Source organism: Mustela putorius, unplaced genomic scaffold (genome assembly GCF_011764305.1).
Source record: "Mustela putorius furo isolate JIRA1106 unplaced genomic scaffold, ASM1176430v1.1 tig00000145_pilon_pilon_pilon, whole genome shotgun sequence".
Classification (NCBI taxonomy): domain Eukaryota; kingdom Metazoa; phylum Chordata; class Mammalia; order Carnivora; family Mustelidae; genus Mustela; species Mustela putorius.
The window spans coordinates 26609433-26637042 of record NW_025421294.1 but is presented as its reverse complement, the minus strand read 5'-3'; the positions used below and the strand labels follow the sequence as shown (position 1 = coordinate 26637042).

General features: G+C 39.5%; 1 protein-coding gene across 2 annotated transcripts in view; it reads right to left on the bottom strand.

Annotated features, from left to right (window-relative positions):
• Positions 1 to 27610, bottom strand: part of LOC101676954 (serine/threonine-protein phosphatase 2A catalytic subunit alpha isoform) — a 141165-nt gene that overhangs the window by 25176 nt on the left and 88379 nt on the right. Inside the window, exon 13 of one of the 2 annotated variants that reach the window (XM_045075502.1) lies at positions 1613 to 1745. The exons of the other annotated variant lie outside the window; for it this stretch is intronic. Coding sequence (XP_044931437.1) covers positions 1713 to 1745 — 33 coding nt within the window. The 3' untranslated portion in view covers positions 1613 to 1712. Of the gene's footprint in view, positions 1 to 1612; positions 1746 to 27610 lie in introns of those variants that run through there. 2 annotated transcript variants of the gene reach the window in all.

Genomic DNA, 27610 nt, shown 5'->3' with positions numbered 1-27610 from the left:
TAGGTAAGAAATGGTTCTAGAGTCAGATAGGGCTGATTTGAATTCTGGTTCTGCATGAAGTTTGGCAAGTCACCTAACTTCTCTGAGTTTCAGTTTTCTCATTAATAAAGTGGAGATAATCGTAATTGCCAAATAATAGGGTTCTTCTGAGAATTAAGTGAAATTATAAATATTAAACACACCACAGCATATAATAAACGTCCAGTATTAAAGTGTTCTATCCCTCCTCCTCCTCCTCCTCTTCTCCTCCTCCTCCTCCTCCTCATCCCTTTCCTTCCCCGCCTCCCCCTTCCCCCACCCCTTTCTCCCCTTCCTCCTCTTCCTCCCCCTTCTTCTTCCTCCTCTTCTTTTTGAGAGGGAAGGAGGGGACAGGGAGCAGAGGGAGAGGAAGAATCCCAAGCAGACTGCACAGAGCCTGACTTGGAGCTCCATCTCCTGACCCTGAGATGACCTGAGACGAAATCAAGAGTCAGATGCTTAACCACCTAAGCCACCAAAGCGCCCCTAGGTATTCTTATTCTTATTACTTCTAAGTGGTCTCTGATCCTAAATATCCTTTAATGCTACTTGGAGCATCTCAATGTCTGCCATGAAATAGTGGTCTTTGGAAACAGAACATAATTGTATCAAAAACATCATATAGAGGGTGCCTGGGTGGCTCAATGGCTTAAGCCTCTGCCTTCAGCTCAGGTCATGATCTCAGAGTCCTGGGATCGAGTCCCACGTCAGGCTCTCTGCTCAGCAGGGAGCCTGCTTCCCCTCCCCACCCTCTGCCTGCCTCTCCGCCTACTTGTGATCTCTCTCTGTGTGTCAAATAAATAAATAAAATCTTTTTAAAAAATCATATAGACACAAAGTCATCAGATGAAGTGAGGATGGGAGGGGCAGGTGGGAGGATTCAAGAAATGAGGGTAGAGGTGAAACAAAAAGAACACCCCCTTTCTTCCCTTGACATCATGCAAACATTCAGGAAGACCTGTTGTATAGAGAAAAAGGCAATGAGGAATAAATCCAAGAATTAATACAGTTGGTCAGTCTTACGTTCCTGTTGTGCCAGAATCTTTTCTCTGAAAAGGGTGCCATATCTGATAACACACACTTTGCACCAAGGCCTTCTATGCCCCAGAAGCTCCAAGATAAAGACTTACTTAGTGAACATTTTAATGGCTATGCCCATGAGAAACCTGCCATGCTCTGGCTTATTGGACCTGCCCAGCTACCAGAAGATTTTGGTATCTATCCCCATTTTTCTTTGTGATTTTCAGAAAAATTAAACTTACATTGCCCTTTCACCTGAAATTAGAATTTTATAGATGTGGCCAGAATGTTGTGGCCAGGAATTCTGCCACAAATATAATAAAACTCTTTCACCCAGCATAGATGCAAAAAGGGGTTTGAGTCCCAGCTCCAAGAATTCTAGGACACCATGCCCCAAATGTTACAGCTGTCTGTTCCAAAAGCAACATTTAATTAGCACTTACCACATAGCAGGCTTAGGGAGGCACATGGGGGACAGGTGATGGGAAGAAGTGCAGAAAAAGTGGGGGAAACCCAAAGGTGCATAAAACACAGCTCACTGAGTTTATGCTCCAGCAGGGGAAGACAGACGTTATGACAGATAAACAAATCATTTATTAAACATGTACAGAAGAGGAACAGCCTTGTTGCTTGAGGTGGCTTGGGAAGTATTTCCACAGACGGCGATGCTCGAGCTACATCTTGAAGGAAAATCCAGAATTCTTCAGCTGAGAAGAGAAGAACTAGCTGTTTAAATCACTCCCACGTAAATCATATCTATTCTAGATGTTTTGAAAAAAAAAACATAGGAAACTATGCCTCCATTTGTTTATTCTACAATGTTAAGGTATCAGATTCTTCAACTCCTGTGTGTTCGTGTTGAGGCCGAGGAATTTTTCCCCCCAAGTCTATTTTCCACTGTCTTGTCCAAATGGGATACCAGATCCTGCTGCTTAGCTTGAGAAAAGCATTTTATCTCTGGTGCCTTGATCACATCAGAGCTTATATTTAAAGCATGAGTGATGAGAAGAGACTGCAGCTGAGTCCCTGGCTCTGTCCCATCCCTTGAGCACCCTCCTCTCCTCCTCTCCACTGAGGGCTCTAGAGGCCATCCTACAGTGACTGGTGGGGACCAGAGCTCATCAGAGCCATGAGTAAAATCTCTGTTCTACAATCCAGGCTGCATTTACTGGGATCTGCCACAGAGGCTCATCAGAAACCCTCAAGGAGTGGGCTACCTGGCTTCCATCCATGTGTGCCCCTCTACATATACACCCATGTTTGATGATTGGCTGGCTTGTGTGGGCTCAGGCTCAGACACCCCTTGGAGGCCTCAACCTGTGTAGGTTTCAGTTACATATCAAGCTGTTCAGTTCCCAGTGGAGATCATTCTGGTGCAGAGGCCAAGACACTATCATCAGACACACCCTTTGAAGAGCCTCCTAGAAATCTGACTCAGGGCACCACTTTTTATGGTTTCTGTGTCCTCATGCCAAGTTCTTAAACCCGCTCACCATCAGTATTTTCATCTATAGGATGGGGGTCATAATTGTACCATTCCCATAAGTTTATTTTAAGCTTTAAATAAATGAATCCATGTAATGCTGTTAGCACGTAACAAGTACTCCATCTACATTAGCTATTATTATTATTAACTATTTTATAATAAAATTATTTCTGATTGTAAAAGAATCAATGATCACTGCAGAAAATTTTTGAACTACTGACAAGCTTAGGAAGAAACAATCACAGCATCCAGAAATAAGGGCTATAATCATTTTGATGTATAGTCTTCTCAGCTTTTCTAGGTATGCATATATATTCAATATATATAATATAATGAATGTAATATATAATAAATATAAGTTCTCACTTATACTAGTTCACACTGTTCTGTAATTTGTTTTATTCAACTGATCTATCATGACATTTTCCCAATATTGTTAAATACTCTTAGAAATTTTTTTTTTTAAGATTTTGTTTATTTCTTTGAGAGAGAGAGCACGAGATGGGGGAGGGTCAGAGGGAGAAGCAGAGTCTGGGCTGAGCAGGGAGTGTGATGTGGGGTTCAATGTGGGGCGCAATGCAGGGCTTGATCCCTGGCCCCTGGGATCATGACCTGAGCCAAAGGCAGGTGCTTAACCAACTGAGCCTCTCAGGCATCCTTAGAAAATATTTTAAAAAACTACTTTGTTTTCAAGTATATCAATGTAATACAATTTATGTAACTAATTCCTTATTTTGGTATTTCCTATTTTTATATTTATAAATACCACAATAAGTGTCCTGTTCATGAATATTTCTCTGCATCTTTGTTTATTCCTTAAGATAAATGCTTAAAGTGGGATGACTGTGCCAAAGGCTCTATAACCTGTTTTTTTTTTTTTTAAAGATTTTATTTATTTGACAGAGAGAGATCACAAGTAGGCAGAGAGGCAGGCAGAGTGAGAGGGGGAAGCAGGCTCCCTGCTGAGCAGAGAGCCCAATGCGGGACTCGATCCCAGGACCCTGAGATCATGACCTGAGCCGAAGGCAGCGGCTTAACCCACTGAGCCACCCAGGTGCCCTCTATAACCTGTTTTTGATGGCAGGTATATAGAATTGGATTAACCATAATCCTTTGTTCTGATGCTCTCAAAATTGGTATGGATGGCCTGATTTTGTTGTTAGGTAGTAAATTCATCAATTTTAATAATGCATTTGGTACCTGTCAATCCACAACCCAAAACAAAAGTTAGGGCCTCAGCAATAACCAATATTGAAGCATAAGGCTCTCCACCCCATCTTCTTGTGCTTGCTACCCAAGGGAACCCATTCCAAATTGTATGTTTATTTCCTTTTCTTTTGATATGATTTTGCTGGATCTGTATATCTTCCTAAAGAGTAATTTTTTAGAACTGTCCTTGGCTTTATAAAAACGACATCAAGCTGTATGTAATCTTTGGGGACTTGCTTTTTCCACTTACTTTGCTAAAATTCATCCATATCATTGTAATCCGCTGTAGTCATTTTGCCTTGTATTAAATACCAAATGTGTAGACGAAACAAGGTATATCATCTAGTCTCCCAATGATAGGCAAGTACCTTGTTTTTTAGCTCTCGCTCCCACTGCTGCTATGAACATTATACTGTAAATGTCCCCCATTGTATACGTACAAGAGTTTGTTGAGGGAACCAGTTTGCACCCCCACCAGCTATAAACGAGAGAGCCTCTGGATACACATTCTCTGTTGTTCAAGGGGCTGGCTCAGTCTACTTCCCTCCAGCAATATATATGAATGGCAATTTCTGCAAACTCTTTCCAGCCCTATGGATCATTAAAAACTTTTGACCTTTTGACAAGGAAAAGATACCTCTCCCTTCTGTGTAACTTTGTTGTAAGGTTCTGACTCCTCTAAAAGCCAAGAGGGAAGGGATTTGGCTCAGAGCATTGTTTCCAGTCTGATAACTTCAGTGACATTTCTGGGACTGATTCCCCAGTAGCTCAGCTGCTTTCCCATGTCCTAAAAGAGGTGACATGGTTGGAAGGAGGGACTGAGGGGGGCCAGTATGGGAAACAAGCCCAACTCACCACAGTGGAGGCTTGTCTCCTAGTCCCAGCCCCTGCCAGTGTCAGATCACTCTTTCTCCTTGATGAAGCAGCCATTATCTCTTCCCTACCCCCCACCCGAGAAAAGCCGGTATAATACTACCCTTTGTTACTTGAATTGATAAATTCAAACCTCTTTCCTAGCTCTGCAGTAAAAGAACTTTCTATTTTGGGCTTAATGACATAGGCCAAACCAACCAGAGAGCAGCAAGCTGTAGCCTGAGTTAATAGTCTTTCTCCAACGGAGGGAACCTACAAGCAAACAGAAGGACCTTCTAAAGTCCATCATCTGCATATCAACAGGCAGCCTATTTGCTTTTCTTTCTGCTGACAGATCTATTTCAAAATTCGAAATTGAACAATCCCTTATCTTCAGGGTAAGTTGATGAGTAAATCCTGAACAATTTCTTATATCATTTTGCCAGGAATTCATGGATAGCCAATCGTGTACTAGGGCTGGGCTAGGTATTGTCAGAGTAGAGAATTCTGTCTTCAAGGGGAATTCTAGCCACCCCAAAATATACTGATTTGAGGAGTGCCTAAAACATTTACCTAAGAATATGCCTTCCCCCTTAGTCCTTTTCCCTGCCCAAAATCTCACATTGCTACAGTGTCCGGGTGTCAAGAAACCTTCAGGAGTATACAGAAGTTGTGCTTATAGGAGGAGCAATCTGTTTAAACCATTGGCACTGCTTAGCACAGAACCACAGCCTAGAACAGGACAAATGACAAGTAAGCTCTCTCCATCTTTGTTTTGGCAAACTTTATCTTATGGGAAACTTCAAAGACACACAAAAGTAGACATAATAAACCTCCACCTACCTATCACCAGGCTTCAGCAATTACTTCGGCAATCTTATTTTATCTGTACCCCATCCTCCCTCATCTCCATTTTAAATCCAATTTAAAGCAAATCAGATATTTTCATCCTTAAATACCTCTGTATGTATCTGTAATAAGGGCTCTTTTTTCAGTAACCATTTTATCACATCTTTAACAGTAATTCCTTAATACCATCTAGTATCCAGTCAAAGGTCAAATTACCCTGGTTTTCTTAAATGTCTTTCTTTAATGGTTTATTCTAACTAGGAGTCAAATGCTGTCATTTGTATTTATTGATATAGCTCATCTGTATGTCTAATTTTTAAACCTTTAAACAGCTTATAATTCTTTAGTTTTTAATTTTTAAATTTTTATTTATAGCAGTTTCCTCTCTTTCTTTTTACTGCTCTTCTTTTTGGTGTTACTGAAGATAGTGGGTCTTTTAGTTACTATTGCTGTGTAACATAAAACAAACAGCAATTTTTTGTGCTTATGTATTCTAGGTGTCAGAAACTCCGTGCACAGTTGGGATAGCTTCTCTCTGCTATCCGGGGCCCCAGAACTACCTGGGGCCCCAGCTGGGGAGATTCGAAGTCTGGTGATGAATTCATAACTGGGAGCTAGAAGCATCTTGGGTTTGTTTACTCACATGTCTGGTGTCTGAGCCTGGAGCACTCAAAAACTTGGACTGCTGACCAGAGCACCTACACACAGCCTCACCATGTAGCATGGCTTCCTCCCAGTTTGGGAGTCTCAGGATAGTCACCTTAGGGCTCCAACTCCAAGCATTCCAGCTAGCAGCTGGATGCCAGATCATCACTTTTTATCACCTAACCTCAGAAATTACATTCTTGCTTTTGCTGTGTTCTGCTGGTGGCAAGCCAGTCCAAAGCTCAGGCAGACTCCAAAAGAGTAGAACCAGACACCACCTGTACCGAGGAAGGGGCAAAACTGCAGAAGAGCCTGGAAGGATGGCAGCTATTGTTGCTCTACTTGGGCCTTTCCAACATCAACCAGAGAAACGTTGCAAATCATGGAACCCCTGTGGAAGAGAAAAAGTTGGGGGAGCTTATTTGTTTGCAGGGTCATGTCCTACAGCTGGGTAGATTATACCCTTAATAACCAAGGGGGTGACTGGGCTGAGAGCCAACTCCACTTGCTGTAACTGTGCCTGACTCTGGGGCTGTGTCACCGGGAAGAAGAGGCGCCTACTCTAATACACATAAGACACTGCAGGGACAGGAGGTTTCCCTGGGTAGTAAAAGGTCATTCCATCCACCTTACACTTCTCAGATCTCAGATACCTATTGAACACACGCCACTTTAAAGAATATTGTGTCTATTTTTTGTTGTTGTTTAAGCAGCACCAAGTTGACTTAGAAATATCTCAAAAACGGTGCTGGATTTACTCATATATTTGTTAAATGATGCAAGTTTTTAGCCATCAGGCACTTTTTGATTGCATTGGTCTAGAATGTTCCAGATGTATCTTGCAAGAAGCTTAGACACTGTGTCCCAATCTGACCCATCTCCTGAAAGCCTTGAGTGAATGCAAAAAGTCAACACAGGATGCACAGGAAACCAGGCCAAACAGAACCCAGGGCTTTCTTCTCTTCTTTGCAGTCCCTATTCTTCATTAACATAGCTTTTATAGCTTGGTTAAAGCCCCAGGGAAGTAAGTACTTTCATTTCTGTTTATGGCTATTAGGAAAATAAAATAATGTAGATAAGGCCAGGTAATTTCCAAGGATTTTAAGGACCAGGAGAGCACCAGATCAACCTGAGTTTGATAAGGACAGGTGTGTTACAAGGAAGCTCACACAAGTCCAGATAGAAGTCTCTCCGATGATGAGATTATTAAAAAGCTATGATCTCCTTGATCTCATCATGCTGCTGGTCAACAGGGGGGTTGAGGAAAGCCTCAAATGGCAAGGACAAAGGCACCTTTTTAAAAACTTATTAGGCCTCAGGAGTGGAGTGTTAAATTAATCGCACTTTTCAGTTCAGGACACATTCTCTTGGTCAGTCCCTACAGGGCCTCTCTTATGTACGTATGCCTGTATTTTCTCCTATTCCCACTCCTCACTCCTGTCCTTCCTCCCAAACATTCTAATCCATTTACTTATATTTTTTGGCTTCTATGCATTCTATGAAGATGTGTATTATTGTTTGCTCTGCATGTATTTTAATTTACACGATAGCAGTGTGTTACAGATCTTCCTCCGTGTCTTAGTGTTTCCACTCCACACTTTGTTTTTAAGACCTCTCACATTGCTCTGTGCACATCCAGTCCATCCTTCCTGGCTGCTGCAGAGTACTCCAGTAACGGGCACCCCTAGGGCCTCTGACTTCCCACCACCCAACACAATGCTGCCATGAGCAGCCTCATAGGTGACCAATTGGAGACATGTATAGCAATCTCTTTAGACAACGTCTCACCCATAGGTGTTCTTAGTGCATTAGAAAAGACACCTCCTTCCTCTTGGAGAAAAGAGCCCCAGAGCAAAATGCAAGGCTTGGCAGGCTGGAGCTCAGGCTGGGTTTCAGCCCCATGTCACCCCCTCAGTTGGAGTCTTGTTCAGGGCACAACTATAGGTGGTGGCCCTAACAACAAGCATTCCCCGGTTCTTCCAGCAGGTTTCAACTGTTTGCAACATCACTCCTGGTTGGTACACGAAAGGGAAAGGTGCCAACGAGCACAGAAATCTCCTCATGGAATCTTTGTCTACTTCATTTGCTCATGCAGGGCTGCATTCCTTGGGCACTTGATACATGGGTTGACACAGTTTGTGGGAGCACCATGGCTAGTGTACGAGCTCCACAAGAATCAGGGAGTCAGACACGATCTGACAATACACAGAGGGTAGTGCAGATATACCTGCCTGAGGCCAAGGCAAAGGGCCCAAGTACTTCACTCCCTCATTTTGTCTTGGAGATGGCAGAGAAACATCTTCTCTCTTGATGTTGTCACAGGACACAGGTGGTCAGGCTCATATTCACAAGGCAGCAGCTCTGACTGGTTTTGTCACAAATGGTGGATATCTGGCCCTGAGCCATCCTGCCCTTGGCCCTTGGAGAACATTCTGTGGCCTACAGAACTGAGAATTGATGGTCCTGAGGTCCTTACTCAAGGTCACCTGGACAGGACAGGGACAACTCCTTTAAACAGGTCAGATTTCAAATCCATCAAAAATCCTTAGTGGCCATTGAGATATATCTAAACCCTCTTAAAATAACTGTGTGTGGAGGTCAGTGAAATACCTAAGTTATATAGAAAGCTGTTTTTTTCATGCTGACGTTTTCTCAGCTGTCAAGTGAGGATAAACAAAATGAGAACTTCTAGAAGAAGACAGAAGTCTTAATTTACAATTTTTCAGAAAAGAATCACTACATTTCTGGATTATTGTTGTCAGTTTAGAACTACACTTAAGTATTCAGAAGAAGCCTGGATAACAGTCAGTTGTGCAAGGTTGTGAGCCACACTGAATACCACAGACATTACTGTAATTGTGTGCAGTTGTGAATAAGCAAGCGGTAGGCTTTGAAACAATGCCCGAGAACAAAAGTACAAATCAGTTGCATGCATTAACATCAGGGACTGGAAAATATTGACCACTAAGTGGGCCTATGAAAGGAAAAAAAACATAAGTTTCACATTCAGAAAGAGGAGCACAGGTTAACACTTGGAGATGCTGCCATGTGACTAGAAAGATCCAGAGATTCGCAAAATGGCCTGGCTGCTTCATGTAGGACAAAGTATCCACCATCATAGAGACCTGACTTATCCTTCTCAGATGGTTCCAGCATTACTTCATCCAATTCCATCCCTCACACCAGAAATACATGGCCCATCAGGGTCCTGGAGCTTACCTGTTCCATTGTGTCTCTTGGTTAGATCCCCATCTCGATATCCTGGAGTCACTAACTCACATCATTGGCTTGATGTTTAAAGAGTCTGGGGAGCCCTCTACACCATATGAATCAAAAGTCAGCATTTCTCCCTGCTTTGTCAGCCCAGGCCCCTGCTTTTTTTCATTAAGAATGTTGGAGACCACAAGTAGATTTCAAATGTTCTCACACAAAAAAGAAAAACGGTCAATATGTGCTGTGATGTAGGTATTAGCTAAAGCTATGGTGGTAATCATTTTACAATACAGAAGTGTATCAAATAACACATTGTACACCTAAAACTTACACAATTTTCTATTTCAATTATATCTCAGTAATGCTGAAAAAGGAAGGAAGATAGAGAAAGGAAAAGAAAGAAGGAAAGAGGAGAGGGGAGGGAAGGAGGGGAGGGGAGGAAGGTCGAGAGGGAGGGAGGGAGGGAGGGAGGAAAGGAAGGAAGAAGGAAGTGAGGAAAGAAATGACAGAGACCAGAATTGGCTCCTGTAACTCACTGCGAGATCTCAGATTGAACTTGGATTCTGAGGCTACCTTTTCCACTTTCTCTCCTATTTGATTCCTAGTCTAAGGTATATCATATTTATTTATTTACTTGCTTGTTTATTGAATTTAAAAGTATCTTTCTTCTGGGTGAGGGAATGGGTGAAATAGGCCATCGAGATTAAGCAGTGCATTTGTCGTGATGATCACCAGGTAATATGAGGAATTGTTGAAGGCTGAAGGGTATATCGTACACCTGAAACTAATATAACACTATATGTCAACTAACTGGAATTTAAATAAAAACTTTTTAAAAAATAAAAATATATTTCTTCTGAGAAGCTCAACTCATAAAAATTTTTTAAGAAGGGTGCCTGGTTGGTTCAGTTGGTGGAGCAGGTGAATCTTGATCTTGGGGCAAAAGTTTGAGCTCCATGTTGGTCATAAAGATTACTTAATAAAAAATAACAAATAGCCTTTTAAAACAATTTTAAGGAATAGCTACTTAATAATGATCAGGAAATTATGGTGTCACCAGATGACTAATTAAGAAGAAATGAGCCCAAATTAAGGCAAAGGAGATTTGAGTTGGCTCCTGAAGTATGTGGTGAAAGAGAAAAATTCAGGCTGGATTAGGCCATGGGCAGAAGGATGGGAAGTTCATCTCATTCCATAGCCCTTCAAGGAAGAGACAGAGCAAGAGACCTTATATAGTCTAGACTCAAGACATGCTTGCCTGCAAGCAGGGAAAGGCCACGGCTCTTTATACATCTGGTAACACTTCAGAAGAAGTGTTGCTCTAGTTCCTAATTGCTCTAGCCAGCTGAAATTTTTTATTCCTAACCACTGAACAAGAACCTATTCCTAGAAGAAAAAGAAGTCCTGGGAGCCTGTCTAGGATTCCAAGAGCTCAGATAACCTTCTATGTCTGCCCTCCTGAGTTCCTAGAGAATGGATATGTTCGCTATTCATTTTCCTAACCACTTTTTAGAGGCCAAGGGAAGGGGAATCATAACTGTTATTGTCCATTTAGTGGCCACAAGTTTCAAAGACTCAAATAAATGTTACCTGTTTTATCAAAGCTACATTTGGCAGTTATCCATGTAGAAGCAGTATACAAGGTTTCTCCTAAAGAAAACTTCCTGGAGGATTTGAACAAGGCCAGACAGAGAAGACACGACATCACTGCAGTTCCCAGTGAGCTCCTCAGAGCATACAAGTGCGTGGGTCCATTCCAGTGACTGGCAGTTTCCTGTCCTTTCTCAGTGGGGGTCCAGCATGTGCCTGAGAAACTTTCCCTCTGCTGCCTCAACCAACAGCTAGAGAATCAAGAATTCTAAGTCGGCATCCCAGACTGCTTAAGCAATGACAAATCTGCTTCACTTCCTCCTTTGTTTCCTAACCGAGAGTGTAGTCCGGTTTCAGTGTGGAGGCCAGAAAGGGCTGATGACGTCACCACTTCCCCAAAGCGGTTCATTCCATCATCTCAGCAGGTAAGCCACCTTCCCTACACTTCTTTTGAAAGCCAAAGCTAGAGATTACAGTCCTTAAACAGGGCACTCAACACATCTCTTGATGCCTGGCAGACTACAATTTTCAAAACAAACCTCCAGAATGTGGGGAGTTGGCCAATAGAATGGAGACTTGGGGACTACTATGAGCCCAGCTGCATAAGTGTTTGGCTTGGAGCAAATCTGTGCACATTCAGGGCCTTTGGATAACCTTTAAAGCGATGCTTGGATGGGTGCCTTTGGCTTAGGTCACAATCCCGGGTCCTGGGATCCACTCCCGCTTTGGGCTCCTTGCTGGGTGGGGAGCCTGCTTCTCCCTCTGCCTGCCTCTGTCATTATCACTCTCTCTCCCTCTCTCTCTGACAAATAAATAAATGAAATCTTAAAAAAAATAAAGTGATGCTTTGACCTTTTCCAGCAATAAGATTTTCTACAACTCTAGATTAGAAGAGGAAAAGGGGCTACAGTTACTGCAGAAGACTTCTGGTGGTAATTTCACCTACCTAGAAGAATTAGAGTTCTGTAGAGCCATGCCAAGAACAGGTATGTGGTATCCACCACTTGGGGAGGAATTTTGGAATAACCACTAGCTCGCTGGAGAACATGCCTGCCATTCTCATCTGTTTCCTTCCTTTTTCCCTCCTTTCTCTTCTCTACCTACCCAGAGGCCAGATTATTTCTGATTTACAAGAAGAAAAAGTATAATGTATTCCCCCTAGTTTTAGGGAAAATCACTCTGGGGATGGAATTGAATTCAGATGTTCTTGACACATAAGCTGATATTTAGATAATCACCACCCTTTTTGCAAGTCTTTTTTTTTTTTTAAGATTTTTAAAAAATTTATTTGAAAGATATAGAAAGCACACAAGCAGGAGGAGTGGCAGGCAGAGAGAGGGAGAAGGAGAAGCAGACTTCCCAGTGAGTAGGGAGTCTGATGTGGGGCTCGATCCCAGGACCCTGGGGTTGTGACCTGAGCTGAAGGCAGGTGCTTAACGACTGAGCCACCCAGGCGTCCCTTTGCAAGCCTTTTGAAAAATACTGGCTTACACTGTTTGATCTACTATCTTTAACACTTTATCACCCTTGAGAAATCATAGTACCATGTGGATGAAGAGCTGATTATGTGGAAAGTCCTGCCGTGAAGAGATTACTAATCAAATTGAAGATACAAGCCAGAGGAGAAAAAGCACAGGCAAATGCATAGGAAAATAATCACAGCTCTACAGAGTTGCTTAGAGATGGGGAACAGACTGACTAGTATGCTATGTACTGAGAAGAGAAATGACGGCATGCATGTTTTTCTAGAAACAATTCATTAATATTTCTTTTTCATTGCAGTACTCAGCCCAAAATCTAAAGAGTGGTCATCTAAAAATAATGTATAATTTCAAACATATACATGAGTAGACCTTTTGTAAAGCTAATAATTATTCACTAATTCATGTAGTATTATAATGGTCCCCCATGCACTCATTATCCAGCTTCAACAATCACCAACTCCTACCCATTGTACCCATCCATTATTTTATCTGCACTCCCACCAACTTCCTCCATCCAGTGTTGTCTGAGGCAAATCCTAGGCATCATATCATTTCATGTATAAATATTCAACATGTATATCTAAAAGATAAAAATTCATTTTAAATTGAATCACTCTTACACTTGAAATTAATAATTTTGTAATAATCAGGTGATCATGTTTTGGTCAGCATATAAAAAGTGTTGACCTGTGTGGAGAGGTGTGAAATACTGCCATTGCCACAGACTGCATGATGAAACGGGACATATTCCTAGCTTTGCCAATAAAACATCAGAAATTGGGTGATGAAATCTCATAATCAATCTAATATTTATTGTTTGTCTATTCTGCATTTCAGAGTGGGGAATCGGGGGATGGAATCCCCCCGAAAGGAAAATTAGAGACCCTGCCTCCTAATGAGCAGTTCTCTTAGGGCAAGAGGAGACTCCATGTAATTAGTCAATGTCATGGTGTCACATGTTGCCTCAGAGCTATACACACAACTCAGGAATGTGAGCCAGTTCTGTGGGCGAGGGAATTACTTGTAGATCCAGAGCCAGACCAGAAGCAACAGTCTATGAGAGTTTTTCCAATGCCTAATTCTACTGGTTTCTGTTTCTTTGGAAATATTTTAGGAATTTATTGGACATGTGATAACATTTAGTTTCATTCACAAGGGTTAGAAGAGAAAGTAAAATCATGTAACAAAGGAGGCGGTGCAAACGATATATACATATTCCCTGTATTCCTTTGTACTGATCAACAAATGCTCTTTTAAGAATGTTATATGAACACAAAGGTTAATTTATGCAGTTCCCAAAGATTTATGTGCAAAATATTCTCTAAATCAAATCCTATTTTTTAAGTTTTCAAATAGAAAAGCTAATTCATGTTCTCTAATTCATGTTGTTTGTGAGACTAGATTTTTTCTTGAAGATTTTATTTACTTGAGAGAGAGAGGGAGAGAGGGCATGAGTGGGGAGAAGAGGCAAAGGGAGAGGAAAGAGCAGGCTTCCCAGCTGACCAGGGAGACCTACACAGGGCTCGATCCCAGGACCCTGGGATCATGACCTGAGCCAAAAGCAGACGCTTAACCGGCTGAGCTACTCAGGCACCCTGATACTGAATGTTTTTTCTTTTTCCTTTCCTTTTCTTTTTATAAAAAATGTTTTATTTTCTTAACATGAAACAATTCCAGTGAAGCTTGCAGGAGGAAATCACATATTCTTGGGGCTGCACATGCCTTCGCTCCTGCACCACCGCTGCCAATAGCCACGTAACTGGTTTGTATGCCTCTCCTCTTCCTCCTCCCGGAGTTGTCTTCCTAAAGCACTTAGCTAGTTCTGCCACTTCACTTACAGGCATTGAATGCTTCCATCACCTTTCAAAAATCCCTAATTCTCTAGGATAGCATTGCGAGTTCTGAGGTATGTCCCTGACTTACTAGAAACTTGTTCCTCACTGCTCTCTACTCTCCACATGTCTTATTCTCTAGCCACATCAACTAGTAAATGTTTTTGGAACATAGGCCATGTTTTATCAAATAATGAAACACTGAATTCACTTCTTAAAATAAAGGACAGTATAGACCAGTGTTCGAGAGCATAGCCTTCATGTCAGACTGGTTCGGATCTCGGCTCTGTCACCTACCAGCTGTATGACTGATAAAAATCAGCTAATCTGCATAAGCCACAAGTTTCTTCAAGCCTGAAATGAGAATGATGAAAGTACCTTTCCCATAAAGTTGCTGGCAAGATTTGGTTGGATTAAGCAGGCAAAATGCTTAACACAGCGCCTGGCACATAATAAACATCCAATAGATAACAGCTGGTATTTCAATCTATTGAGGTCCATCTAACATCAAGAAACACCACTCCTTGAAGCCTTTAGAGTTCCCCTAGCTGAAGGTCACCTCTCCGCCAGGATCCTACAGATCATTCATACCTTTCTCAGCACTACTTTCTGCCTTGTATTATTATTATTCTGATACACATCTTTCTTGTTCTATTTTGTTGAATTCCTGCCATGTACTAAGTGCCATGGGGAATAAAAGATGAAGAACACTTTGCCATACAAGTAGTGCTCAGAATCTAGTTAACAAACAGACATAGGCAACTCAAATACAACTCACCAATGTTTGTTCAATAAAGTTGTGGTTCATTAGCATTATTAAGATATTGTTTCCCAAAGGTCTTCTTTTACAGAAGAATCTCAAAAGACTGAGCTAGATTTTAATACAGAGACCATTTCCCCTATTAGTAAACAGAATTTATGGGGCACCTGGGTAGCTCAGTTGGTTGGGCACCTGCCTTCGGCTCAGGTCATAATACTGGGGTCCTGGGATCAAGCCCCTCATTGGGCTCCCCGCTCAGTGGGGAGCCTGCTTCTCCCTCTCCCTCTGCCACTCCCCCTGCTTGTGCTCCCTCTCTCTCTCAAATAAATAAAGTATTTTTTAAAAAATAGACAGAATTCACTTTTGGAGAGCAAATGCAGTAAAAAAAAAAAAAAATTGAGGGGCACCTGGGTGGCTCAGTGGGTTAAAGCCTCTGCCTTCAGCTCAGGTCATGATCTCAGGGTCCTGGGATCGAGCCCCACATCAGGCTCTCTGCTCTGCAGGGAGCCTGCTTCCTCCTCTCTCTCTGCCTGCCTCTCTGCCTACTTGTGATCTCTCTCTGTCAAATAAATAAATAAAATCTTAAAAAAAAATTTTTTTAAATTGAACATAGCTGAGTTTAGGGAACTATCAAGGGAAAACTATTATAAGTGTTGTTTTGAGATTGAGATGATAAAATCAGACTATGACTTCCTCCGCTCCCAAAGCTTTTGCCAAAATAAACACACAAAGTGTTAGAGCTAAAACATGGCACAGAGCTAGAAGTACTTCTATCCTCCTTTTCCTGCTGATGCAATTGTGATGTCCATTCTTGGTGTATTTCTAATTCAAGGGCAGATGAGATGGTGAAGGCTGCACAAATATCTTGGATTGTCTAATGCTGCCTATAGATAGTCAAGACCATGAGGTCAGTGACTACAACTGGGTTTCAGCTGCAGAACACCAGCAGTCCTAATTGCTGAACAAGTCCTCTGCCTTGTACTAAATAATGTTTTAAGTCAGTGCCAAGTTCGCAATGTCAACAAGCCTTCAAGTGAGACCGCTCAGGTTCCTGCCTCACCCAAATACCAGGAGATGACACCTGCAACTCCTATTACAACAGAAAACAATGCAGCTGAACAGCATAGTTTGACCATATGACTGGGCATATGTCATCAAGATGGCTCCATGAAATAATTAATTGCTCTGGGCTGCTAAAGAAAGAGGAGTGGCTTATTCTTCTGGACAGAGCTCGCCACTCCCTTTCTCCTGCTGCAGGCTGGCTAAGCAGTACAACCTTGTGGCAGAGCTAAGCTGGTCTCCTCAGTCTATCTCCATAATTCTAGTTCTGTGGGTAGCTGTGAGAGAGGAAGCTCTACTCCACTATGGGCAGTTTTTTGTTTCCAAAAACAGATTCAAATGTAAAATATATGGTCAAGCAATGGATTAAATGTTTTAAGGACAGTTCATTCCGAGAAAGCTAAAAACATCAAAAAACCCCTAATTAAATCTTGTGTTTTAATTATAGTATTAAACAATTTGTTTCCAGAATTTGTAGCTCTTCTTCCTTTCTTTTCTTTTCTTCACAACTGATATGTCATCTGGCATCTTGAGTATTACATTCAGGAAAGTGATGCTTTTAATCACAAGCATCAGTAGCCTTATGTTTCCATGCCCAGTAATTTCTATTTTACCCCTAAAATATTCAAATTGCCACATGGTCACCACTGTGCCAACAATGAGACCACAACTTTCAAGACTGTGTGATGGGCCTGGCAGAGGATGCCAGTCTGTATTAGTTCAGCTGGTCCCTGAGAGTCTGAATGTTGGACAGGTAGACTAAGGAAAAGCTGAAAGTACAGTGACTACAAAAGTAAAACATGTGAGAGGTGAGGGCTTCTGGTTGTATTAAAACCACCTTTGTATAGCACCTTACGGGTTTGCAACCTACTGGCATGCACATTACCTCATCCGGTCATCACCTCACTCTTTCGTCTCATCCCACACCCTTCTTCAGTTTCAGGAAAGAACCAGAATGGTAAGATGACAAAATCAACATTTGCTTAGCAGGAATTATTAGTAAACAAAGAAGTCTTATATTTCTGTCTTACCTGATGGTAAATACTGAGTACCTGCACAACCATCTAATGGGGTGTTACAAATAAAGAAATGTCACAAGCATTCTTTACACTAGGCCTACACATTGACCAAAAAACAACATTATCACAGAGTTAAATGATTACCAGTGATGAGCAAACCAGGTCTATCTGTGGAAATGGCTGCCAGGTTCCACAGGCCACCTGAAGAAGTCTAGATTCTCAGCCCATCAATGGAGTGAGCAGCTGCCTTCTGCTCAGTGAGATCTTCAGCCCAACACATGTTCAACAGAACTTCACTGAATTCCTTGTGCAGAGCAGCCCATCAGCAATTAAAAAAAATTAAAACAGAGATCTGATTCAAACAGAATGTAGAAATACGAAATATGGAAATTTGAAGACTGAACAGTTGATGATATTAACCAAGTGTTAATAACTGTTATAAAGACCTATAATTATGTCCTTGTAAGAAGAGGTCTTAGAGTTGGTACATATTGAAATGTTTAGGGGAGAATTACATGATGTTTTGGATTTGCTCCAAAATCATGTAAGAGAAGAGGAAATGAGCAGGGAAATAGATGAAACCAAACTCACCACATGTTGATAACTATTAAATCTTGGTGATTTAATAGTGGGATAACATTATGAGACTCGGCCTACTTTTCTTTTTTTTTAAGATTTCATTTGTTTATTTGACAGACAGAGATCACAAGTAGGCAGAGAAGTAGGCACAGAGAAAGGAAGGGAAGCAGGCTCCCCGCTGAGCAGAGAGCCCGTGCAGGGCTTGATCACAGGACTCTGGAATCATGACCTGAGCAGAAGGCAGAGGCTTTTTTTTTTTTTTAATTTTTTAATTTTTTTCAGCGTAACAGTATTCATTGTTTTTGCACCACACCCAGTGCTCCATGCAATCCCTGCCCTCTCTGATACCCACCACCTGGTTCCCCCAACCTCCCACCCCCCGCCCCTTCAAAACCCTCAGATTGCTTTAACCCACTGAGCCACCCAGGCACCCCAACACTCTGCCCTACTCTTGCATACATTTCAAACTTCCCATAACAAAAAGTTTTGTTTTGTTTTTTAAATTTTGGAGCACTGTAAACATAAATTAAGACTGGATGTAAGGAATCCTGCCAGAGATGCCTGGTTGGCTCATTCAGTAGAGTGTGTGACTCCTGATCTCAGGATCATGAGTTTGAGACCCACACCGGGTACAGAGATTACTTGAATAAATAAACTTAAAAAAAAAAAAAAAGGAATCTTGCCATATTAACATGGATCAACATTAAAAAGGTAAAGTATTGCAGAAGGATATATCCTTAATGATGCCTTTTATATAAAATGCCAAGCATGTCAAGCAATACAATAAAACAATACAAAACAAACTCTTAAGGGCACATGCATAAAATTAGGAAGACAAGTAGGGGAATGACAGATACAAAATTTCAGAACCATGGTTATTGGGGTGCAGGAAGGGAATGTAATTGGGGAGGGTTATACAGGGGGATTCAACTATTTTTGTGAAGTTTTACATAAGGTCATGAACACATATGTGATTATTATATTTTTCTCTATTCACTTTTGTCCTTGTGAAATATTCCAGAATAAAAGGACACAAAAAATTAAAATTGGGCACCTGGGTGGCTCAGTGGGTTAAAGCCTCTGCTTTCAGCTCAGGTCATGGTCCCAGGGTCCTGGAATCGAGCCCCACATCAGGCTCTCTGCTCAGCAGGGAGCCTGCTTCCCTCTCTCTCTGCCTGCCTCTCTCCCTACTTGTGATCTCTGTCAAATAAATAAACAAAATCTTTTTAAAAAACCAAAATTAAAAATGAAATGGAAAATGGAAAATCACCTGGGGATGTTCTAGAAGGGTCCTGCACTTCTTGTATTGATTTCTAAGAACAATACCCATTGCCACCCCAACACTTAGCTTGTAAGAATTACTTCTTTTTCTGTTAAAATATTTTTTAGTATCAAAAAATCATACTAACAAAAATATAGTTAGCATACTCACATAATAAAAATGAAACAAACTCCCATGAAACATGATTCAAGAGATCTGACAGCACTAGTACCACTCTAGTTTCTTGGTGCTCTCTCTGTTCACATTCCCAGCAGACAACTGCTATCCTGAATTTTGAGTTTATTATTCCTAGCTTTTCTTTATAATCTAATCATACGTTGTTTATTTAAGATACAGTTTTGCATGTTTTTAACTTGTACATGTGGAATCACACCTTGACTTGCTTTTTTTTTTTTTTTTAAGATTTTACTTATTTATTTGAGACAGAGATATAAGCAGGGAGTCTGGGGGAGGGGCAGTGCAGATGGAGAGAGAAGCAGACTCTCCACTGAGCAGGGAGCCTAATGTGGGGCTTGATCCCAGGTCCCTCAGATCATGACCTGAGCCAAAAGCAAAGCTTAACCGACTGAGCCACCTAGGTGCCCCTTGATTTGCTTTTTTGTTGAGAGATATCATGAGATTCATTGATGTTGATGCATGTGTTGTAGTTCATTCCTTTTCACTGTGTATGTATTAAATTACTCTTTATTTATCCAGTTCTATTGCTGATGGACTTTTGGATTGTTTCCAGTTTTTAATAAACAACACTCCTGGGCACATCCTTATAATCATCTCCTGAAGTCCATGTGCAAGACTTTCTCTACAGTAGACACCAAGGAGAAGAATAGTTCAGCGTAGAGTAAATCCATCTACAACTTTATTAGATAATGTCAGATTTTTCACAGTGGTTGCCCCAGTGTACCCTCCTACCAGAACTCTGTGAGAGATCCTAGCACTCTATATCCTCACCAGCACTTGGTATTGACAACTAGTTTTGCCTACTGAGTGAGAGTGAGAACTGGAATCTGACGTTTTAATTTTCATTTCCCTGCTGTGTTTAGTTCATTAATTTTCAGATATTTTCTTCTGATAGAGATATTCAAAGTGACACATTTCCTTAATATCACAAATCTTCTTTAACTTTTATATAATACAAAACACAAAAATGCACAAATCATAAGAGTTCAGCAAATTATCACAAAGTGAGCAGAACACATGTGACTCCCATGCAGGTCAAGGAAGAGAACGCTACTAGTACCCCTGAATCCTCACATGCCTCTCCCAGTTCCGGTCTCCTGCTTTCTGGGAAGTAACCACCATCATGATCTTTGTCACTACAGATCAATTTTACCTGTTTTTGAATTTTATGAAAACAGAATAATGTAGTATGCATTCTTTTTATATTTATCTTCATTTGCTTGATATTATGAGATCTAAGTTGTTCCTTGTGGCTATTTTGTTCATTTTATTGTTTTATATAATATTTTATCATATGAATATACTAGAATTCATTTATCCATTGTTCATTGTTGATAAACATTTGTATGGTTTCCAGTTTGGGGCTAATGCAAATAATGTGGATGTGAACACTGTTTACTTTTGAAATAATTTCAAACTTGTAAACAAAGTCACAAAAATAGTACAAAGAATATTTTTTCCTGAACCATTTGAGATTAAATTACTGATATGATGCCCCAAATAGCTTAGAATTTATATATGATTCCTGTGAACAGTGGTGTTATCTTACTTAACCCCAATATAATAACCAAAAGTAGGAAATTAACATTAATATCTTACTATCAACGAATCCACACATCCCATTCAGGTTCTTCCAAGTGTCCCAATATGTGTTTCATGCAAAACACTCCAGTCAGGGATCACGTGTTTTATTTGGCTTTCAGATCTTTCTCCTTCAGCATGGAGTACTTTCTTCAGTCTTTTCTTGACTTTCAAGGCCTTGGCACTTTTGAATATTACAGATCAGTTATTGTTTTGTATAATGCTCCAAATTTTATTTTTTCTGAATTTTCTCATGTTTAGATTCAGGTCATGTATTTTTGGTAGGGATATCAGGGAAATAATGTTGTTATTTTCACTGCATCCTATCAGGTTGTAAATTAGGTCAATTTGTCCCACAACTGAGAATGTTCACTTTGACCAATTTATTAAGGTGTTTTCTAGCAAGTTTCTCCTCTATAAAATTACTCTTTTCCTTTTATTATTAGTAAGTAAGTACCTTGTGGGAGACACACTGACACTCTGAAAATATCCTATTTAGTTTTAGCATCCATGAATGACTCTAATCTGCAATAATTATTTGTGAGATGGCAAATGATTATTTTTTTCCATCATTTCTTTCACATTTATTAAATGGAATTCTGCTATAAGAAATAGCTGTGTTTTCTCCCCCTACTTACTTATTTTTTCAATTATTTATTTATATGTATATAGACTCATACTCTATTTATATTATACTCCATTGCTATGATTTGTTTTGTTGCTCTCCCTGTCACAGCTGACCATGAAAAGTTCCTTCTAGTTGGTGACCTTTCAAAATGTTTTTAAAAGACTTCCTTACGTTCTGGCACAACAGGATGTTCCAGGCTCATCATTTACTTCCCCTTCCCTATCCCTGGAATCAGCCATTTCTCCAAAGAGCTCAGTCATCTTTTACTACAGAATAATATTTGGAAGTCAAGATCTAGGCATTAAGTGCAGTCATTGCTAGAGCTGTGTCAGCAGAAAAAAATAGGAAAAATATAAAAGTATGTATATAAGCACATATAAACATCTCTATCTTATAAAAAACCATGAATTCACTCCACAATATACTTGTTTACTCAACCCTAGAATATACATAATATATATAAATGTTTCAGAATTGCTAACATATGCTCCTGTGAAACATGAATTTACTAACCAGATGTAGTGTATTGTTCTTTTTTTTTAGCTTTACAGTACATAGACAAAATAATTTTCTAAAGTTATTTAGGTTAGTTCTTTTCTTCTTTATCCTCTCCAGTGTAGTTATGTTATTCATTTGTTACTATTTGTATCCAATTTTGTGTCCCCCACCCCACCACCACCAGGCACACCCTGATTTGAAATCAATTAAATGGGGGAAAGGAAAAGTTTTTTTTTTTTTTTTAAAGAATGTATTGATTTGACAGAGAGTGAGAGGAGAGAGAGCACAAGCAGGGGGAGCAGCAGAGGGAGAGGGGGACGCAGGCTCCCTGCTCAGCAGGGACTGGAGACCATAACCTGAGCCAAAGGCAGAGGCTTAACCCACTGAACCACCCGCGTGCCCCGAAAGGAAAAGTATTTTTAGTGATGGTGATAGAATATTAGGATATCTGTTCGAGGAAATAATGAGCCTCAACCTCTATTAAACTCCCTATGCAAAAACTAATTTGAGATTAGATCTAAATCAATCAAACATTACTACTATAAAACTTCTGGAAAAATACATAGAAGAATATATTTGCAACTTTGGGGCATGCAAAAACTTCTTAGCTCATAGAAAACACTAGCCATAACAGAAAACATTGATAGTTGGACTTCATCAAAATTAAATATATCTACTCATCAAAAGATACCATTAGAAAAACTAATAGGGGGCACCTGGGTGGCTTAGTTGTTTAGTGTCTGCCTTTGGCTCAGGTCAAGATCTCAGGGTCCTGGGATTGAGCCCTGCATCCAGCTCCCTGCTCAGCGGGAAGCCTGCTTTTCCCTCTCCCACCCCCCTGCTTGTGTTCCCTCTTTTGCCGTGTCTCTCTCTGTCAAATAAATAAATAAAATCTTAAAAAAAAAAAAAAGAAAGAAAGAAAAGAAAAATGAATAGGCAGGCCATGTGGCTGGCTTAGTTGGTTAAGGGACTGCCTTTGGCGTGGGTCCTGATCCCAGAGTCTTGCTCTTCCCAATCACCCTCCTTCTGCTCATGTGCTCTCTCATGTGCTCTTGCTATCTCTCTCTCTCTCTCTCAAATAAATAAATAAATAAATAAATAAATAAATAAATTTTTTAAAGAAAAATGAGTAGGCAAGCTATAGACATGTAACTGGAAAAAATGTTCTCCATTTATCTATCAACAAATATCTACCTGTATTCAGAATAGGTTTTTTTATTTTATTTTATTTTATTTATTTATTTGACAGAGAGAGAGATCACAAGTAGGTGGAGAGTCAGGCAGAGAGAGAGAGAGAAGCAGGCTCCCGCTGAGCAAAGAGCCCGATGCTGGGCTCGATCCCAGGACACTGAGATCATGACCTGAGCCAAAGGCAGCGGCTTAATCCACTGAGCCACCCAGGCGCCCCCAGAATAGGTTTTAAGTCCCAAAAGTCAACAATAAAAAAACACAAACAACCCGTTAAAAATGAATAGAAGTCTTGAATGGGCAACCAAAAAAGCACACTCATCAGAGAAATGCAAATTAAAATCCCCGTGAAATACAACCCCATACCCCCTAAAATGATTAAAATAAAAGAGATGACAAACTCAACACTGGCGAGAATATGTAACAACTTAAATCCTCAATCACTGCTTTGGAAAACTCAGTTTTTTGAGAAAGTTTAACATACATCTACTCTATGACCTAGCATACACAAAAACTCAAAATGGATTAAAGACCTAAAAGTGAGTCCTGAAACCATAAAAATCCTAGAAAAGAATGCAGGCAATAATTTTTTTGATATCAGCCATAGCAACATTTTTCTAGTTAGGTCTATTGAGGCAAGGCAAACAAAAACCAAAATAAACTATTGGACTACATCAAAATAAAAAGCTTTTCCACAGTAAAGGAAACCATTGACAAAGCAAAACGGCAACCTATCAAAAGGAAGAAGATATTTGCAAATGACGTATCTGATAAGGGGTTAATATCTGAAATGTTACAGAACTCAACATCAAAACAACAAACCCAATTAAAAAACGGTCAGAGGACCTGAAAAGACATTTTTCTAAAGAAGACATACAGATAGCCAACAGACATATGAGAAGATGCTCAACATCACTCGTCATCAGGGAAATGCAAACCAGAACCACAATGAGTTATCACCTTACACCTGTCAGAATGGCTAAAATAAAAATAACAAGAAATAACAAGTGTTGACAAAGATGCAGAGACAAAGGAAAACTTGTGCTCTGTTGGTGGGAGTGTAAACTGGTATGGAGTTTCCTTGAAAAATTAAAAATACAAATGGCATGTGTTTCAAGCATTCCGCTACTGAGTATTTACCCAAAGAAAACTAAAACACGAATTCAAAAAGATATCTGCACCCCTATGTTTACTGCAGATTATTTACAATAGTCAAGATATGGAAGGAGGGAAGAGAATTTTATCCATTCTACCATAGAATGGATAAAAAGATGTGGTATATATATATAATAGAATATTACTCAGCCATATTATTATTATTTATATGCATATTACAATGAGATCACATCATTTGCAACAACACGGATGAACCTAGAGGGCATTAAACTAAGTAAAATACGTCAGACTGAAAAAGACAAATGCCATATGATTTCACTCATATGTGGAATCTAAAAAAAAAAAAAAATGAATAAACAAACAAAAAGCAGAATCAGACCTGTAATATGATCACCAGAAGGGAGAATACTCAGGGGATGGAAAAAATAGGTGAAGGGAAAGGGAAGTACAGGCTTCCAGTTATGGAATGAATAAGTCATGGGAATAAAAGTCAAGCATAAGGAGTACAGTCAGTAATACTATAATAGTAATGGTGACAGACCTATACTTGTGCTGAGCAAAACATAATGTATAAACTTGTCAAATCAGTATGATGTACACCTGAAACTAATGTAACATTGTGTGTCGATTATACTCAAATAAAATTTTTTTAAATCTATGAGCAATCCAAATTGTATCACCTGGAGAATGAATCAAGAAACTATCTATGTGGAGAATGGATAAAGAAACATATTGGAAGGTCTGGTTGGATCAGGTGGTAAAGCCTGTGACTCTTCAACTCAGGGTCCAGAGTTCAAGCCTCATGTTGGGTATAGAGCTTACTTAAGTAAATAATAGTTTGGGGTGCCTAATAGTTTGGGGTGCCTAGCACCCCAGCTTAGTTGGTAGAGAGTGTCACTTTTGATCTTGGGATCATGAATTTGAGCCCCATGTTGGGCATAGAGATTACTTTTAAAAAAGTAACTGTGGTATATTCATTCACACAGCAATTTTAATTGCTGGACTACTACCAGCAATTAAAAAAAACTAAACTACATTAAATGGATAGCTTTTATGACACATTAGACATTTCTCAATAAGGTTGTAAAAAAGGAATGAATTGAATACACATGTACAACATTGATGAATCTCAAGAACACTGGCAAAAAATAAACTAGGTACAAAAGAATATTTACTATATGGTTCATTTACATATGTACTATATGATTCCATTTATATAATATTCAACCACAATAATACTAATCTGTGGGAACAGAAGTCAGATAGCTGTTGCCTCTGGTAGGACATATTGAATGAAAAAAGGATAAGGTGGGATATAATTGTTCTATATTCTGTTTTGGGTGGTTGTTACATAAATCTGTCACAACAAATGAAGCTAAACAGAATCTGTGCATTTTATTTTACATAAACTATACCTCAAAAAGAAGATATCATTAAGAAAATGAATAGACATACCACACTTTGGGAGATAATGTTTATGATGTATATTTGTGGCAAAAGACTAATATCCAGAATATATCAAGGACCTCTAAAAACTAGCAATAAAAAAGCAAACATTCCAATTTAAAATGTGCAAAAGAATGCACAAAGTATTTGAAAAATCAACAAAAAAGATATGAAGATGTCCAATAAGCATGTGAAAAGATGCTTAACATCATTATTTATCAGGGAAATGCAAATTAAAACCTCAATGAGATACTACTATACATTCACTAAAATGGATAAAATGAAAACGACTTATAATATTAAATGTTTATAAAGATGAGATACAACTGTAACTTTCATCCATTGCTGGTGGGTATGTAAACAGTTCTCTCATTTTAGAGAATTGTTTGGTAGTTTCTTTTTTTTTTTAATTTGTCAGAGAGAGAGTACAGCAGAGGGAACAGCAGGCAGAGAGAGAAGGAGGCTCCCTGCTGAGCAAGGAGGCGATGTGGGACTCAATCCCAGGACCCTGGGATCATGACCTAAGCCAAAGGCAGACATTTACTGACTGAGCCACCCAGATGTCCCTGTTTGGTAGTTTCTTAAAATTTTTAATATATTAAAATTTTTTAAATATATACCTACCCTATTACCCAGGAATTCTACTTTTAAGCATTTTCCCAAGAAAAATGGAGGTTTATTCCACAAAAAGGCTTATACAAGAAAGTTTATAGCATCCTTAATCATAATAATTAAAACTCAAATATGCATCAACAGGAGAATGGATAAAGAAATTTTTTTATATCCATACAACAGAACACTACATAACCCTAAAAAGTAACAAACAACTGACACTTGCAAACCATGGATGAATCTTGAAAACATCACACCAAGGTATATATACTGCATTCCATTTATATGATTCAAATTTCATGAAGCCTAAAAATGGACAAAACTAATCTATGGTGTTGGAACTCAGAAAGTGTTTGGGTTCAAGAAGAACAGAAAATTCCCTGGAAAATGGACTAGGATGATGGAAATGTTCCAGATCTTATTTCAGGTAGTGCTGCATGGGTGAATACAATTGTCAAAACTCATTCAAGGGAAGTCAATTCAAAAAGCCCTGAAATGAAGATAAAGACATTTTCAGAAAAACAAATGTGTAGGTTTTTCACCAACAGGTCTGCACTAAAGAAAGTGTGAAAGGGTAGTTTTCAAGCAGAGAAAAATGATCCTAGATGTAAGCCTGGAGATTCAGGGAGAAGAACAGAAACAAAAATGTTAAGTATTAACTGTCTAAAACAATAATAGTGTAGGGACACCTGGCTGGCTCAGTTGGTTGACTCTTAATTTCGGTTCAGGTCATGATCTCAGGGATGCTGAATGGAGCTTCCCTTGGGGCTCTGGGATCAGCACAGAGTCTGCTTGAGATTTTCTCTCTCCCTCTCCCTGTGACCCTCCCTACAAGTCACATTCACTCTCTCTAAAATAAATAGTGTCTTTAAAAAAATAAAAAATAGAAAAATAAAACGATAACAGTGTATTGCAGAACTAACATAACTAACATAAACATAACTAAAGTACATGACAAAAATGGCACATAAGTCAGGAGATAAGTAAAAGGAGTTAAAATATTTTCAGGTCCTTTCATTGTCCAAAAGCAAGTAAAAGTTCTAATTTTATTAAACTCTAATAAGTCAAAGATGTGTGCAGTAATCTACAAAGAACTGTAAAAGAATATATAATTAACAAACAAATAAAAGGGAAATAATAACAAAACACTCAATAAATCCCAAGAAATAAAGGGGAGAAAAAGAAAAACAATAAAAAGAACAAATGGAAAGTAAATAGTAAGCTGATAAATTTAAAACCAAACATATCAGTAACTACATTAAATATAAATGGTCCCAAATAAAATGCTTCAAATAAAAGACATGAATTGTCAGACTGGCTTAAAAACAATTAAACCCAAACATATGCTGCTTATAAAAGAACCATTTAGGGTGCCCGGGTGGCGCAGTTAGTTAAGCATCTGCCCTCAGCTGAGGTCAGGATCCCAGAGTCCTGGCATCAGTCCCATGTCAGGTTCCCTACTCAGCA